This window comes from Myotis daubentonii, chromosome 10 (assembly GCF_963259705.1).
Source record: "Myotis daubentonii chromosome 10, mMyoDau2.1, whole genome shotgun sequence".
NCBI classification, from domain to species: Eukaryota; Metazoa; Chordata; class Mammalia; order Chiroptera; family Vespertilionidae; genus Myotis; species Myotis daubentonii.
Window position 1 is genome coordinate 56,101,241 of NC_081849.1, and position 17,115 is coordinate 56,118,355.

Sequence of the window (17,115 nt, forward strand, 5' to 3'; positions counted from 1 at the left end):
ACCTTTCATACATACTCTTGAACTTTTGTTATGAAATCCTATTGATCACTAAAATGTGACCAAGAGCCACTGCCTCTAAATATCAATGGAACAGCTGTATGTCAGACATGAAGTTAATTATTTCCCATAGAATTTAACCCTTTTAACAAATCAATAAGGCAGACACTCTTCTTTTTATAAGTAAACACACTGAAGCTAGGAGAGATTAAATAGCTTGTTCAAGACCTGCTAATATGTGGCAGATGTGGAATTTGAACTCAGTTCAGTTGAACTCCTAAAACCACAATTTCTGTTATACTTTCCAGATGCTTTCTTTAATGGGAAAGGTTGCTTTGGTCCTGGAAGGACAATTATAGCTTACAATAAAAGGGTGTTTATATCACTGCTAATAATTGTATCAGTGTCAATATCCTTGTTAAAGACATTTAAAATATCACAGTAGGCAGCAGCAGTACAAAATGTAGGTTTTGAATTCCCGGATTCCTTGTTAAGGGATTGAAGCAACTTACTTGTCTGAATGTAAAGGGTATATATAGTAACAAAACTATAGTACACAATAGCAAGTGCAAAGATAAGGGAAGCTCGGGGAGCTATGAAAACATAACTCAGCCTTGGGCCAAGGATCATCTACTGACAGGAAATATAAAGAGAAAACCCCACACCAGAATACTGACAAAGAACACATACAGAGCAACAAATACACATGCCCTCATTCTATATTTCTCTTTGGCTACCCCGAGTTTCTCCTATTATTTCTATTCTGCAACTGGAATTACCTGCCTAAGTAACTGTACACAGAACAAAGCCTGAACAAGGCGGGTGGGGGCAGAAACTCACTCTGCCAACACCAATAAGAGGCAGAACTGACTTTGACACCAGTCTTCATGCAGCTTCTAGTGGGCGTGCAAGTTGTGCAGAAAGGTGTGTTTGTTGACCAGGTGCTCAACAAATGCCCTATAATAGCTAAAGCCTGCTTCAGAAAGCAACTACAAGGAGTTGCCTCCGACTACCTTAAAGCCCAGAGAGCCCGTCTTTGGAGGAGCTGGTAGGTTTGCACAAAGTTCAGGAATGAGTTCAGGAAAGGCCCTCTGAGAGAGGCTAGTAAAAGGCATCACAATCAATGAGTTGCCATTTCAGTTGTGCCTTATTCTAGGACAGTGGTCGGCAAACTGCTGCTCGCGAGCCACATGCGGCTCTTTGGCCCCTTGAGTGTGGCCACAAAGTTTCAATCGCACTGTACATGCACACCCGCACGTGGTATTTTGTGGAAGAGCCACACTCAAGGGGCCGCAGTTTGCCGACCACTGTTCTAGGAGACTGTAACATGTGAGACCTCTATCAAAGTCAGGCAAGAGCATTCTGACGTAATCAGTTGGACTGTAATATGTTCGGGATGAATTATAGTGTCATTTACACCATAGGGAACCTTGTGAATAAGAAGCTGCCAGTACATTTCTAGTACTGTCCAAGGAGACAATATTATGGTTGTAGACAACACCATATATTCCTAGTATGAGAGAAAAATCCATTTCGAGAACCTAAAAATTGTGTTGTGATTCTCTATACCCAACTAAACTATTGACCTAAAACTTGTTTTCAAAATGGATTTTACTTGGAGAGAATGGTGAGAGTACCAGGTAAGTTACTCTTTTCCCCAGAGCAAAATTCAATGTTTTAGTTATATTTCCCTCTCAGATTCTAACAGTACTGGCAACCAAATTTGAAAAATCCTTATTGTATTTAAATACAATTTTAAACCTCCCATTGATAAATTAATTAAGGCTTTCATAAGTAAATTATTCTACCAGAGCCTGATTATGTTAAGAGAAATTAGAAAATTAAATTCAAATATTGTAAAATTAAAGCCCACACACAGGACTTTCAGATTCCATAATTAATGTATCAGTCCCTCCATGACTTTGATTTGAACAAATATCAGTAAATTATAACATCCCAAGTATTATAGGTAAACTTGTATATCCTCTAAGTATTATTGGTTAGAGAAGTATAGCTCAGTGGTAAGGATCTGAGCTCCTTATTCATAGCTCACACCAGAGTAAAGAAAGACAGATTTGAATAGAAAAGAAAATGTCTTACTTGGTTAAGAATGTCTTGTTTCTGTGCATGCAGGGAAAGAAAGAATACATGTATTAATGTCAGATCATTTATATTCATTATTTCGTTATCACCGATCATTTAAAAGAAAGATTGATTTTAAAACATACCCTAGATCCATGGGTCACAAAATGTGCTTTCAAAGCAGCGGCATCAGAGTCAACTGGGAAACTGATAGAAATACCAATTTTTAAACCCCACCCCAGGGACACGGAAACTAAGGGGAGGACTGAGGGAACTGGCAAAAATCTGTGTCTTATAGGACACCTCCAGGTGATTCTGATGCAAGCGAAAGTTTGAGAATCACGAACTGGATCTAGCTTTGATGTAATAAGCAAGCGGTTCTAATTGGCATGCGATAAATACAATGAATAACACACACAGTATAATTAAAACTTTCTGGAGAAGTTTATGAAAATAACAGCATGTGTAAAGATATATTAATGAGTACTTAATTCCCTACTCTTAATGTTTCTTTCTATTAGAATAACATGCCTAGCCTCTTTCCATGTTTTTAAAGATAAATGACTTTTCATTCATATGCCACTACTTCATGTCTTCCCATCATTTTATTTTTTAATATATTTTTATTAATTTCTGAGAGAAAGGAGAAGGGGGGAGAGAGAGAGAGAGAAAGAAACAGAGAGACATCAATGATGAGAGAGAATCCTTGATTGGCTGCCTCCTGCATGCTTCCTATTGGGGATCGAGCCCACAACCTGGTCATGTGCCCTTGACTGGAATCAAACCCAGGACACTTCAGCCCACAGGCCAATGCTCTATCCACTGAGCCAAACTGGCTAGGGCTCTTTCCATCATTTTAGATGTGAATGGAACAATTTGGAATGGAATTGAAATCCAGGCCAAATTTAGATAGATGATAGATACAGATCAGTGATGGCAAACCTACGACACTCGTGTCAGAGGTGACACGCGAACTCATTTTTTTTTGGTTGATTTTTCTTTGTTAAATTGCATTTAAATATATAAAATAAATATCAAAATATAAATATTTGTTTGACTATAGTTGCAAATATCAAAAAATTTCTATATGTGACACGGCACCAGAGATAAGTTAGGGTTTTTCAAAATGCTGACATGCCAAGCTCAAAAGGTTCGCCATCACTGATTAGATAGATAGATAGATGATAGATAGATGCAACCCACCCCTGGAACACAGATCTCTCAAGTTTTATGGCCTAATTAATGTAGTGAAGAGTAAAGAGCACCATTCTTAAATTGAGTTTCTAGATAATTAGGTTTTATTATGATTAATGTCATGAACTTAGCTTAGCTAGTTAACTTTGGGGAATTAATTTTACTTTTCTTAAAACAAGTTTCTTTATTTAAAAATTCTAAAATCATATTTGGAAATCTCAAAACCTTTTAAACTTGCTATACTTACAGAATCTTTAAAGCAATTGTTTAGACTTTATGTTTTATGATTTTTTTGTTTATTTTATCAAAGAATGATCATCAAATGATCTTTAAAAAATCAGAATTAAAAATAAATCAATCATCCATGTATTATACTTACTATATCTTCTATATTAAAATAGATTTAAACAGGTCATATTTTCATTGGATTATTAAGTTTTTAGATACAGTGCTTTTTATTCATAGAGTAATATAAGTGAACCATAATAAACATAAAAACTCTAACATAAGTAGCTTTAGTTTTAAGGGAAGAAGTAATTTTAGAAATACTTATGTAGTTCTCTCTTTGTAAATACATTTTATGTAGATGATGTAACTATGTTCATGTTAGAAAACGAAAGATTAGTTATTTATACTAATGGCAGACTAATAACTTTTATAATTTTTCTTAATTGACCATTAAGTATCATCTATGCCAGGCAATTCTGTGTTCAACTTGTCCAGTCAATATGTAAACTGATAGTATGCATTCTTCATGAATTCTTTCGTATGGTTAGAATGACCTTTTATAAACTGGACTGAGTCATGTTCTGAAGAGAACCTAAGGCCTTAAATATTTTTTATGCAACATTGAATATTCCCAATTATTTCCTATTGGCTTTTGTGAAATACATATAAGTGTTTCAAAATCATATAAACTTAAGAGAAATTTTCTCCTGAAGGGAAAATGCATACTAGCATTAACATTAGAAAGTGATTCTACTCTTAAATTAGAATTACTTTTGGATCATAATGATATCTAACTTTTTTATTTTTCAAATGTTCATTATTTTAATAACACATTTTAAGAACAGATCAATGCATTATGGAGAGGCTTTGCATTATTGAAAAGGCTGACATCACATGTGCGTCTAATACTAAACCTAGCAATTACCTCAATAAATCCAGTGTACAGTGACTGATAATCCTCATTTAATATATATTATCAGTAAGACTAAGTCTTGAGAATCCTTTAAATAAGAAATCACTGAAGTAAAAAAGCTACTATGTGAACATCACATTTCAGTTGAATTTAGAGCCAGCAGCTATGTTTAGCAATAAAAAGCAGTTTTGTATCTGTATATAGATTAGATAACATGCATGTTTTTAAGTATAGTTGGTAATGTCAATATTAATGACATTTTTGTGTCTTATAGTTTTGCAGTAAAGCTGACATGTTTAACTTTCCCACTTTGCATTCTTGGTCTTTGGGGTCTTCAATTCGACAAATTTATCTGCCAACACTTTTCTTTCTATAGCATCTTGGAAAATAAAATGTGAGGGAATGTAGGTCAGATGTCTACTTCTTTTCTGTTAATAGGAAAATGGGAATAGCTTTCAATTACCTAATTTTCCCCATACTTTGTAGATACTAAATATTGACTTTATTTTTTCAAAAGGAAATAACTCATAAGTTAAAGATTTTTAAAAGATTTAGACAGCATAAAATATGGCATGAAAATAGCTAATTACTAGAAGTCAATAGAAAATTTTAAAACAATATGAAAGCTTTAAGGTTGGAATTTAGACATTGGGTTTTGACTAAAATTAAGTTCTATAAAAATCCCAGAGAAGTACAATGTTGAAAGACAGCCAGGAGCTCTGCTCCTCTAAACATTCAAAACCACAATGACAATAACGAAAGACAAACCACATTTTAATCAGCAAAATAAATCCATCTAGATGGCTAGATAACACATTCAGGCAAAAGGGTCCTTTGCAAAGGGCAGTGTGTTTTAACTGCCATAAACTCTACTATGACTTGATGAAGCTGTAAAAGCACTCACAGCCCCGATGATCAAATATTTAAAATGTAACACCTCTCAGCTGGCATTAAATGGAAGGTTATCTAACCATTAATTAGGAAGGGAAAGGAATTCATTCAACCATGGTGTTCAAAAGCAATCAACAGGACATTAAGTTTTTATAAGGAAAGAATTTCAGGGACTGATAATAGGTAAAAGCAAGATAGGGGGAAGGAAGTCCCCTCTTTTTGTCCCAGCTGGCTCTTTAAAGTATTAGATTAGTTATATCAATCACAAAATCTTTCTCCAGTTAAGGGAATAATTCCCTGAAAAGAGTAACCCCCTGCCCTGCACTGGTGTTCATCTGGGTTTAAATGTCTAGGTCATAGAGAGTCAGACACCCTTTCTGTCCCCTTCTGTCTAATACTGTTTCTTGACTTCCAGAAAAAGGACCTAAAAACTATATTGTAGATTACCTATATCTTTCATGGACAGACTATAAAAATGTTATTTACACTTGCAAAATATTTTTGTATTAAAAAGATAGTAAGTACAACATTTAATGTATCTCCCAGGGTACATATCATTATAAATTTCACTTTCTTTATGTTATGGTATATGGTATACAGAATATATATTTTTAATAACTATTCATTAAAATATTCCTCCTCCATGCGCTTAAATGAAACCAAAAAAAGAAAAAAGAAGTTTTACCCCTTCCGGATTATACTTTGCAAGTACACCATTACCATGGAATTCTTCAAGAACATCTTTTAATTTCTTTGTAGAATCTATAAGAAACAGAAAATACAAACATTGTTTATACATGCCTACTCTGGTTATAAAACCCCATCCAGAAACAAAGACCTCTTAAAATATAAGCACCGACAGATTAAAACTTAAAGTGAACAGGTAAAATGTTCTTTACCATTTTTGAAAGACTATTTAATTGAAAAAGGAAATCACAAATAAAGGAAGGAACAAAAAAAGGATGTTTTGCCCAAGTGCAATACCCAAGAATGGTACCACTGCCTATGTAGTATATAAATTGATGAGCAAATAAATAAGTAGGCAGTATGTTTTCTCCTTTATCTTGGTAATATAACATCTAAATGAATTAAATTAGTTTTTTAAAAAAGAAAACATAAGTATTTGTTAAACTTTATAATTTACACAGTGCATTTTTCATATATTACTACATTAACTAAATAATAACCCTGGTGAATAAACAAGAAAAATAAAATGTATAGCTAAGCCTCAGTGGTGAATCCATTCAGAGGCAAGCTACAGATTTTAGCATTTTGCAGGTCTTTTTGGAGAGAACTTTCTAAATAAACATAAAGCTCAACATTAAAGCTCATTTTAATTCAATTATTAAACAAAGTTTAGATACATTACCACAAGTATTTTAAATAACTTTTTCATATTTTTAAAATAAACTTTAGGACTTTAATCATATTTATAAATATTTCATTTTGTGGACATACCACTTTTTGTTTATCTATTCATTAGCTGCTATAAATGAGTTATTTCCAAAATTTGGCTATTATGAATAGTGCTGCTCTGAACATTCCAGCATACATATTTCCATGCCAATGTTTCAATTCTCTTGGGTATATACCTAAGAGGAAATTGCTGTGTCATATGGTTAACTCAATGTTTAACATTTTGAGGAATTGCCAACAAATTTTCACAGGACTATACTATTTTACATTCCTACTGGCAGTGCATGAGGATTTCAATTTCTCAATAATTTTGTGGACACATTCTTTTCTACTTTTTTTATTATGGCCACCCTAATGGATATAATGGTTTTGATTTATGTTCGATTTGTGCTTGAAGCCTATAAAGCTTCCTGTATATTTTTTCAGTATATATTTTGCTAGCACTTCCAATACTCTGCTCATAGTTGACACAATATAGCAAGTTCCTTACTAGATTATAGGTTGCCCTTGAGAAGAATACACACATTTTAATTTTTGTACTTGTATTCAGACTTATTACACAGCTGAAGCAATAGAATTGTAATAAATATTGGGGTTGATCAGAGCTACTCCTACACTACAACAAATTACAGATATAGCTTCAACATATACTTTATCAGAAACTTACACTACTTCAGAGACTAAGTGGTATATTAAAAAGAAACAAGAAGCTGATTCCCAAATTCTTCTTTGTGGATACTTTTAAGTTAGCAAAATACCTTTTACTTCCTCTTATTTATAGATGTAGACCATTCTGTAGATACCTACAGAGATATACACAAATACGGATGAATAAATTCTGGGATAACATATCCCAAGAGACTATGCTTATTTTAACCATCCCTTAGCCCCATAATAAAATAAAAGGGGGAGAAAAATTTTGGGGTTTTTTTATACATAGGCCTTACTGTACTGCCTGAAAATGGGCTTTTCAGATTTCTATAGAAGTAAAAACAAACACACACACACATCCATTAATCATTTTTAAATGCCTAGAGAAGACAACAACTCTTAAAATTATTCATGTCATTTTTTTAGTGTTTTATTGGTTATTTACATTGGAATATTCTTAGTGAGGTAACTACCTGGAATAAAATAATAAATTAAGAGCCAACATCTGTGACTGCTGTTTCCAGGAACTAAGGCTCAAGTCTGATCTTGGTCTGAGACAATTTAAAGAGCTCTAATTCATATTCAGATGAACCGCCATCAACTCACCTTGCTCCTTTTCCAATCTCAAGTTCCATTTTTTATATTTTGACATCTGTAATGTACCCACAATCCAATACCTACCTCACAATGTAGTTCAGAAATTGGAACACTATCTTGTTCTTCTATTTCTGTTGCAATAAATTTTCTGGGGCCTAATCTCTCCAAGACTGAGGTCTTGACTTGCCCAACCAATATTCTATCGATGGGGATTTGGGTATAGAACACCAGGAAGTCTCACAAAACCTCTCTGGGCCCAATAACCTTTAAACAGAACCCCGTACATGAACTGTCTACATATCTGCTTAGATTTCCAAATTCCCCTTGACTGTGAAAATCTTTTTGCTATGTTCTACCGACCTTCACAGGAGAGTATACATTTACTTTGTAATCCAGCTGCATTTCTGGATTCTTCCTATTAGCTATCACCATACACATTCCTATCTATTTACTATGTCAATTCTAAATCATGTCTGTTTAAAACAACAATGGTGCAATGGAGAGGAAAAAAGATGCAAGACTAAATCTGACCTACCCTCTGGAACAAGATAGATACTAAGGAAATGACGCCTAGATGGATAGATAATAGGTGAGTTAAAAGATAAAGCTCAGTCATATTTCAGCTAATATTGGAGCCTAGAGTACAAGAGCACAGTGACAGATTCTGGGCTGAGCAAGGCTGAGAAATCCGGGCAAACAGCCAGGCAGGCAGCTGTAAGCTGGGAGATCAATTCACACTTAATACATATCTGCAAGAGAACAAAGGTCTGGCATCCAAGAAGATTGACAACTGAAGTGCAGGGTAGCCAGGTTCAAACAGCTAATTTAATACTTGGGACAAAGGATCAGTACAGATGCTCAGCGCAAAATATTTGATCTCCTAGAAAGCAAAGAAGGGTCGCAACTTTAGGCAATTCTGAAACACAGGGTTAATTCCAGAGGCACTGATGTTTGGCTTGGCTAATAGGGCAGAGGACTCAGGGAAGAACACTGGATGCCAATATTTGCCCTTTGACTAGTATATTAGTCCTACCAGGAAGTAGTTTAATATTGACAACCACAACAGCGAGAATGGGGTCATTTTAGATGGTCTTTTCCATTACCATCAGTATCATCTAAGTACTAAAGTGGTACAGAGCCTAACAGTGGGAGTAATTTTGTTCAGGAAACACCTTTTTATATGCTGGGACTTATGAAGTGTATATGGGGACACATAGGAGTAGCATAAATTTTCTTATGGCTTGTCTTCCTAGCACCTGCTCTAGTGCAGGAGTTGCTCCTCTGTGAATCCTCTCATGTTTGGCTGACTCACATAATAGCAGAAGAGTGAAATTGGTACATTGTAGGAATTCACAATTGGAAATGTTCTGATTTTTTAACATGGTTTTCAAAGAAAATTTAATTCCCTTTACATAATTCTAAGATAAAAATAAATCAATAAGTGCATTTGGCACTGTTTAGAAATTAGAAGCATCAAACTAATGGGTCCTAAAAAAAGCTACATGAAAAATGAGGCACATTTAGTTTACCTCATGCCCTTTTAGGTGTCTGATGCATCTTGAATGAGCTGCCTTTGTGATTTGAATGCCTCTCTGCATGCACTTGTCAGATTAATCATAAACGCCCCGTGGAGCAATAGAAAGATTTAAAGCCAGATAGATTTGGATTTGAATCCTGGCTCTAGAGTTTTTGGCCCAATGTCCTTGGGCATATTTTTAACTTCTCTGTGGCTCAGTTTTCTAATACTTAAAAATGGAATAATGATATCGGGACCATGCAACTGTGTCTTGCAAAGTGCCTGGTGCCCAACAAATTCCTGTTCAGTTGTTCCATCCTACACATGACTTCAAACATTTGATCATCATTCAAGTTTCTTGTTGTTTTGGATGAAGGCATAAGCCCCTCCTCTTGGTATCATAGGTATATCAGATTCTGATCCAAACCTACCTACCAGTAATTATTTTATATGCCTTCCTTATTTTTCTAAATTCATTTATTGTTGTTATGATTACAGATGTTCCGCATATTCCCAGTCTTTGCCCCATTGCTCTGATCCTTAAAAGGATGCACAAAGAAATTGAGAGTGAATAAGCAATTTATTCCCTGCTACATTTTCCTATGTGTGTTTTTGTGTGTATATATATTTATATTCTTGGTTGTTGCTAAGGGGGCATTTTGGGAAAAGTACTGATTAGAGCATTTTATTAAAAAATTTACTTACCCTGACTTCATGTCACAAGTATAAAAAATAGTAATTTGGAAATCCAGAAGATCTGAAAATTGATATTGTTATTAATGCAATTCCCCAGGTGATATAACAGATGTTCTACTTAAATTGTAGTCAGCAGCCAAAAAGAAACACCTACAGAACTACTGAATAAGATATTTGGAGAACTAGTCACCAAGAGACAGAAGTTCATATCAACTTGTGGGAGAATTATAATAGAAGTAGAGAGAGATTGAAAACAATATATAAGTATATTGTTAAAAATATCAAGAGTTGCTTTGTAGCAGTTTATGTGCTAATTAAAATTAGACACCTGGACTTTTAAATATTCTAAAAAAAAACATTCCAATGTTAAAGGTTCGATTCCAGATCAGGGCACATGCGAAGGTTGCTGGCTCAATCCCCAGTGTGGGGTGTGTAGGAGGCAGCTGATTCTGTTTCATCATTGATGTTTCTCTCTCTCCCTCTCCCTTCCTCTCTCTCAAATAAAAAAAAATTGAAGAAATAATAATAATAATAATAATAATAATAATAATAATAAAAGAAAGCAATTATACATAAGAGTAGAATTCAGGAGAGGATCTGGGTTAAAGAACAAAATTTGAGTGTTATTTATAACTTCACTCTCCATGTGATATCATAGAACTGTGTGATAGAAATACGTGATATCACGCAGAACTATATGATATCACATGGAGAGTGATCTTAGAAAAGATACCAAGGACTGAGACCTGGAGCACTCAGAGGTTCAGATGCCAGGAAGAGAAAAGGGATCTGCAAGGAGACAAGGAATGCATATTGAGTAAAATAGTAAGGAAACCAGCACAAGCAATGTGTCATGGAAACCAAGTGTCATATAATATCAAGTAAGATGAGGAGCAGAACCTCATCATTGGATTTAGCAAAAAGAACGTCATTCACGTCCCTGTTTAGAACCATTTCAATTTAGAAGTTAAGGCAACATCCCAAGCAGTGTGCATTAAGAGGAAAATAAGATAGAAGAAATGAATGCAGCAAATATAGGCAACTCATTTTAAAAGACTGGCTCCAAGAGAAGCAAAAAATTGAGCAGTAGCTGGATGGCAAGAAAGGAACTTAAGTTGTTTTTGTTTTGTTTTTAAGAGAAGAGAAAAGAAAACAGCACGCTGATAGAAATGATCCAGTGGAAAAGGAAAGTTAAAAATGCGGGGAAAACTATAGAATGGTTAACGTTTAGTGGGTAAGAAAAAGGCAATCTGATTCACAGCAGAAGGCCTGGCTTCGCAGGGGGGCATGGACACTTCACCTAAATGGGAAGGCAGAGTAGTATGTGGGTTCCTATGCTGGAGGGAGGTAGATGTCCAGTTTGTGCATATCAAGTTCTGTTGTTGTGAGGACGTTTGTTTTAGTAGGTGAAGGAGGAGTAAAACCATCAGCTGAGAAAAGACATGAGGGGATGGTTTGAGGAGATTTGAGGAAAAGTACTAAGAGGTGTTGAAAATTCTCTAGGAGCTAACGAAGGTGAATGGACAATGGAAAAAGTTAAAATTCACCTGGATTATGGTTTCTCCACCCACGTGTGAGAGAGTGAGAGGGCAAGAAAGTGAAGGAAGAAAGCCAGAAGGTGGTTTAATGACTTCTGGGGGATTGCATTTGAGTTGCCCCTGATTACCTCTATTCAGGAAGACTGCGTGCTCTGCCGGTCATCCTCTTCAGCGTGAGAGAGAACAATTGCTGGCAGCTATTGTGACTTTCAGGGCTTTATGTCTTCTACTCAAACACCCACCTTCTCTGTACCTGCCACAGACGGATGTGGCAAGGAGAGACTTGTAATTCAGTTTGCTTTTTATGTGTGTTTCCCATGAGTTAACAGCACTTCCATGAGTATTATCTTCTTTTTTTGTCCTTCTCCTTCATTTTTCTCTTTATTCTGTTAAGTGGCTAATTACGCTTGGACATATTTAATTCTGGCTAATAACCATCTTTTCAGCCTTCTTTCTTGTCCAGGGACTGAAAAAAATAGAGAGCCTGAGTAGTTCAGCTCTATATGGAGCCATCATTATTAGTGGTGTAAAAAGGGTGTTTCTCTGGCAAAATAATGGAAGTCCCATGTCCCCACTTCACCTCCTCTGCTCCGCCCTTGCCGTCTGATGAGGCTGTAACATCCCCAGCAGGCACTCACTTGATTCATTTTGGAGAGGTTGAAAAATCACAGTGAGATAATTCTGGAGACGTTCTGAGCTTTGATGACACGCTCTAACTTTTATGGTTGTAGTTACATATTTTTTCCTGTTCCTTTGGCTTTAAGACTGCTCATTTATCCTTTGTATTTTTCTATCTTTTAAAAAGTAATTTTAGGGTCAGCTTTAGCTCAAGCGGTTACTTCGGATTCTGCTTGTTGCAGACACATAAAAAGTAATTTTAGGACATCTACTAGATTTTAACAATTTATATTTATTCTATTTCCCCAGAAAGACAAGCTAGAATTTAAAATATATATAATTTCAAGAAATGATTATTTCATGCAGTCCTGTTCAAATAGTTTCTTCACAAGTCCCAGGTGGAATCTCCAAATGAATGAACCCATTTTTAACTCAATATTCAGATTTTTGAGTTGGTGAGTGCTGCTTAACTACTATTCACTATTTGTGGTTACCTTATTGCTATCAGTAAATGGGGCTAATAAAAATATCTTCTTGCTTCTGCTGGGATTAGTATCTGGCATATATATTTTAATTATCAATTTTAATTTTTTGTTATGGGAAATGTACTTTCATATCTAATAGAATTAAGTGCAATCGTATGCATTTCAATCAAAATATTTAATGAAATGCAACTCTGAGTTATAATTTTGAATCTGTACCTTATTAAAAATTTTTAAACCCACACTATTTCAGCAAATGAAAGCTTGATTTCATTTATTTTTAAAGTTCTTATGTGGGTTGCAAAACACTTACTGAAAAACTAGACACTCTGACAACAGTAGTGTATTCTCTAGTCGCATTGCTTAAAACATCCTATTTTAAGACAATACAAAATACCCGAACTTTACTATTAGTCACTGACCATAAAATTCTTACCTCTGTACATTGAGCAAGAAACATAATATTTGGTAATCTGGGAAAACAAAATTCTATGTATTTTTTTGGCATACATATTCTTACATGTAACATGCTCATACACGAATTTTAAAGAACATAAAACCCCAAAATATTGTCCCCTGAGTTTTTAATTCAAAACAGAGCTCAGAGAAATGTGCCATATTTATTTTGTGGTTTGATGTATCTGCTCATCTTTTTTGTTTTTGTTGTTAATCCTCACTGAGGATATTTTTCCATTGATTTTTACAGAGAATGGAAGGGACGGGGGGAGTCAGAGACAGAGAGAAAATCAGTGTGAGAGAGACTGCAACCGAGGTACATGCCTTTGACTGGAATCAAACCCAGGATCATTTAGTCTGTGGGCTGATGCTCTACTCACTGAGCCAAACAGGGTAGGGCTCTACTCACCTTTACAATGCCCCTGGAGACTGAAAAAGCTTCAATGTGAAAAGAAGCAATACAACTGTATATGGAATTAGAAGTAGTTGAGAGATTTGCTTCCAGATCTGGCTCTTAGGTGATCTATAGGATAGTTCTGTCATACTATCGATAGTATTATAAATACTATGAATAGTAGCAGAAGTCCCCTCCATTTTCTTCCTCTAATACTGGGGAGATTAGAAGAGACAATATCTAAGGACTCTTCCAGCCACACCATTCTATGATTCAATGTTGAGCATACCCTAGAACAGGGGTGGGCAACCCCTGGCACGCGTGCCAAACATGGAACGCCAGTAACTTTTGCTGGCATGAGAAACCCTCTCTTATAATCTTCCATTTACAATTTTTTTTCCTAATATCGACATTTTTATTTTTCAGATAAATTCAGTGTAGGTGCATCTTAGATAAATAAATAATTTTACATAACAAGTTATCTTAAAGACCATAGACATGGCTGACTTTGAAATGCAGTTGATTGAATTTCAGAGTACCTCAATTTGGAAGCAGAAATTTATTGACCTTAGAGTTGACTTGGAAAACATTGAAAAAAAGCGATTAGGAGCACCAGAGAGAAGTGTCGAAAACGAACTATTGAGGACTTGGAATGCCATTCCAGAACATTTTTTTCTCTTTAAAAAACTTGTGCAACAGCGTTACTCTCCATGTTTTCATCCGCATACGCTTGTGAATCTTTGTTCTCAGTGATGAATTTTGTTAAGTCTCGTAATAGGAGTAGCCTGACGGATGAAAGTAGTAGCTCGTGCATATCTCTGAAGGTCACGAAATATAAACCTGATGTAAAATCTCTGTCATCAGTGATGCAGCAGCAAAAGTCCCACTGATAATATCAAACGGAGTCATAAAATTTTCTGTTGGACTATCAGTGTACATGTATACATTAAAAAATAAATGTATTTTTCATCATCATATACTGTGTTTTTGTCGCTCGAATAAATTTTATTATTTCTTTAAGGTTCTTCACATACGTACACCTTAAGATATGTCAAGTAGGCGTAACATGTTCTCAAAAAATTAGGGTTGGCACGCAGAAGAATTTTGAGTCAGAGATTTTGCTGGTTTTGGCACGCACTCACAAAAAGGTTGCCCACCCCTGGCCTAGAAGGATATTCAGACCCACACCCCGAAAATAGTTACCTTCATTGATGTTTCTAGCTCTCTCTCACTCTCCCTTCCTCTCTGAAATCAATAAAAATATATATATATTTTTAAAACTACCTTGTCTCTCTTTTGTTTTTGTTTTGTTTAAGGGTCTTTAACATTATTCACACTTCAAGTTTCTGCTTAGCAAGAAAGGTGATTTGTATCTAATATTTTACACAGCAGTATCATTGAGTACTGCACACATGTGCACTAATAAGCTCATAAAGTGCTAGATAGTTAGGTGTTAAATGATTAAATAATTGGCGCTTTAGTGCTTTGTATTATGTAAAAGTCTCTGTTGAGTTTTCTATAGGTGTTTTACTATTTATTATTACTTGGGAAAATTTGGATGGGTGTTTTCATTGGCTGGAAATTCATTATTATTTTCCCTGTTAAAGGATCATTTAGTATTTAAAAAAATCAATAGTCAACACATTTTCAATAATGGGTTAGATTCAGGTAAGGAGAGATGGATATGTTACACTTATTAAGCAGAAATAGAATGTATATAGGCAGTGAATTCAGTCAAAGTAACTGAAGAACAAAGGAGGTAACACAAGAGATCACAAGAGTGTGAAAAAAACAACAGCAATGAAATTTAACCAAGCAGATCAGAGGGTCCAAATAACCCTGAACAATACAGTCCCCAACAGCAGCTGCTCAGAATAAGAGGCCTCATCCTCAGGTTTACAATTTTTTAAATGTAAAGTAATCCATAATGAGGGGCACAGAAACATATAACCAAACTACCTCCCCCCAGTTCTAGAAAGGATTATGGGAGGGCTTTAGCAGTGGACAAAAATGAGATCACCAGGAATGGAAAGAAACCATAAATAGAAATGATTATATCGGTCTACCTCTGCGAGAAATTTTTTATATTGCAACCTGTCAAACCTCATGATAAAAACATGTCTAATATTAGACAGTTACATTTTTATGAACGCATATTGCCTCACAAGTTTTTTTGTGGTGTCTACTGCAAAGGGGGGAGGGGGAAACAGACAATAAGCTCATTATTCTGATGGTGTGACATTTGTAAATTGGCTTGAATTACTGGAATGTGTGACAGCCAGCTGCCTTGTTTGTTTTTTGGCTCTTACTTGCATTAGTGTTATTTGCTCTCACCTACAGAACTGGGAGGAGTACAAGGACGCATTAAAATTCTGTCTGAATAATTGGGCAGAAAAGTTTTAATAGCCGTGGAGAAATCACCTGGAGGTTGTTTTGTGATAGAAAGACCGGAAAAAGACTGGGGGAAAGTTTATTCTCCAAAGTTAAAGCTGGCCTGGAGAAAAGCCATTTAAATGAAGAGAATTCCAAGAAATTAAACTTCTGATTAATACCTAGCAAAAGCTTTGCCTAAAGCAAATTATTCAAACACATGCAAAATTATAGATGACTGTAAGTTGTTCCACTTAAAAGCTGAAATTACAGAGAATCTGGGAAGAGGCAGTGTAAATGAAAATATCAAAGACCATATATTATCATCACTGTATTTTGTTAAAGGTTTTGCTTAAATGTTACTCTGAATGAGGTTATCGATTGAAGACATTTTAACAACTGGCCCTTTGCAAATGTTATTTAAGTCTTAATCAGATTATAATTGGAAATCAATCATCCTTTTCTTCAATTAAAAAATCTATATAGTCATATGCAATAGTCTTCTTCAAATTATATGATTTTTAATTAAATTCCAAATTAATTAAAGACAGATGGCCAGCTAAGTAAAATTGACATTAAATTTATCCAAATTTATGAGATTTTCCAAAAGTAATTTGTTATTGTCTTGGAATTCTCTAATTTCTCTCTTCCTTTTCCCAGGCCTTCTTTCCATCACAGATTGCTTTACAGGCCTGGGATCACACTATCTACAGTGACATCATGTTAAGTGGCATGTATCCATTGGCTGTTAAGATGGATGTAATTTTAATATTTAAAGGCAAGATCACTGTATTCTTTATGATTATATAATTATTAATGCCTATTTTAAAAGGAAACCAGAAAACAATTACAATAAAAGGATACAATCATCAATAATTTCTCTACCTGGAAATGACTACTATTATTACTGTAGGGATATCCTTCTGGAATATTTTCAGTATGTGTCTAGAAATACATATTTACAAAACTAGGATTAAAATTATAAAAATGGGATTAAAGATTGCATAGCACTTTAAAGCTGCTTTTACATTTAATACATTTTAATTCTTTTTACATTAATAAAGACATATCCTACC

General features: G+C 34.9%; 1 protein-coding gene across 2 annotated transcripts in view; it reads right to left on the bottom strand.

The window, feature by feature from the left end:
- DGKB (diacylglycerol kinase beta) overlaps window positions 1-17,115 on the bottom strand; it is a 524,454-nt gene that overhangs the window by 415,969 nt on the left and 91,370 nt on the right. Inside the window, exons 3-4 of one of the 2 annotated variants that reach the window (XM_059712459.1) lie at window positions 5,991-6,067; window positions 2,098-2,118 (exon numbers count right to left, since the gene is read on the bottom strand). In XM_059712459.1, coding sequence (XP_059568442.1) covers window positions 2,098-2,118; window positions 5,991-6,067 — 98 coding nt within the window. The remainder of the gene's footprint in view (window positions 1-2,097; window positions 2,119-5,990; window positions 6,068-17,115) is intronic. The other variant, XM_059712461.1, reaches the window with a different exon arrangement.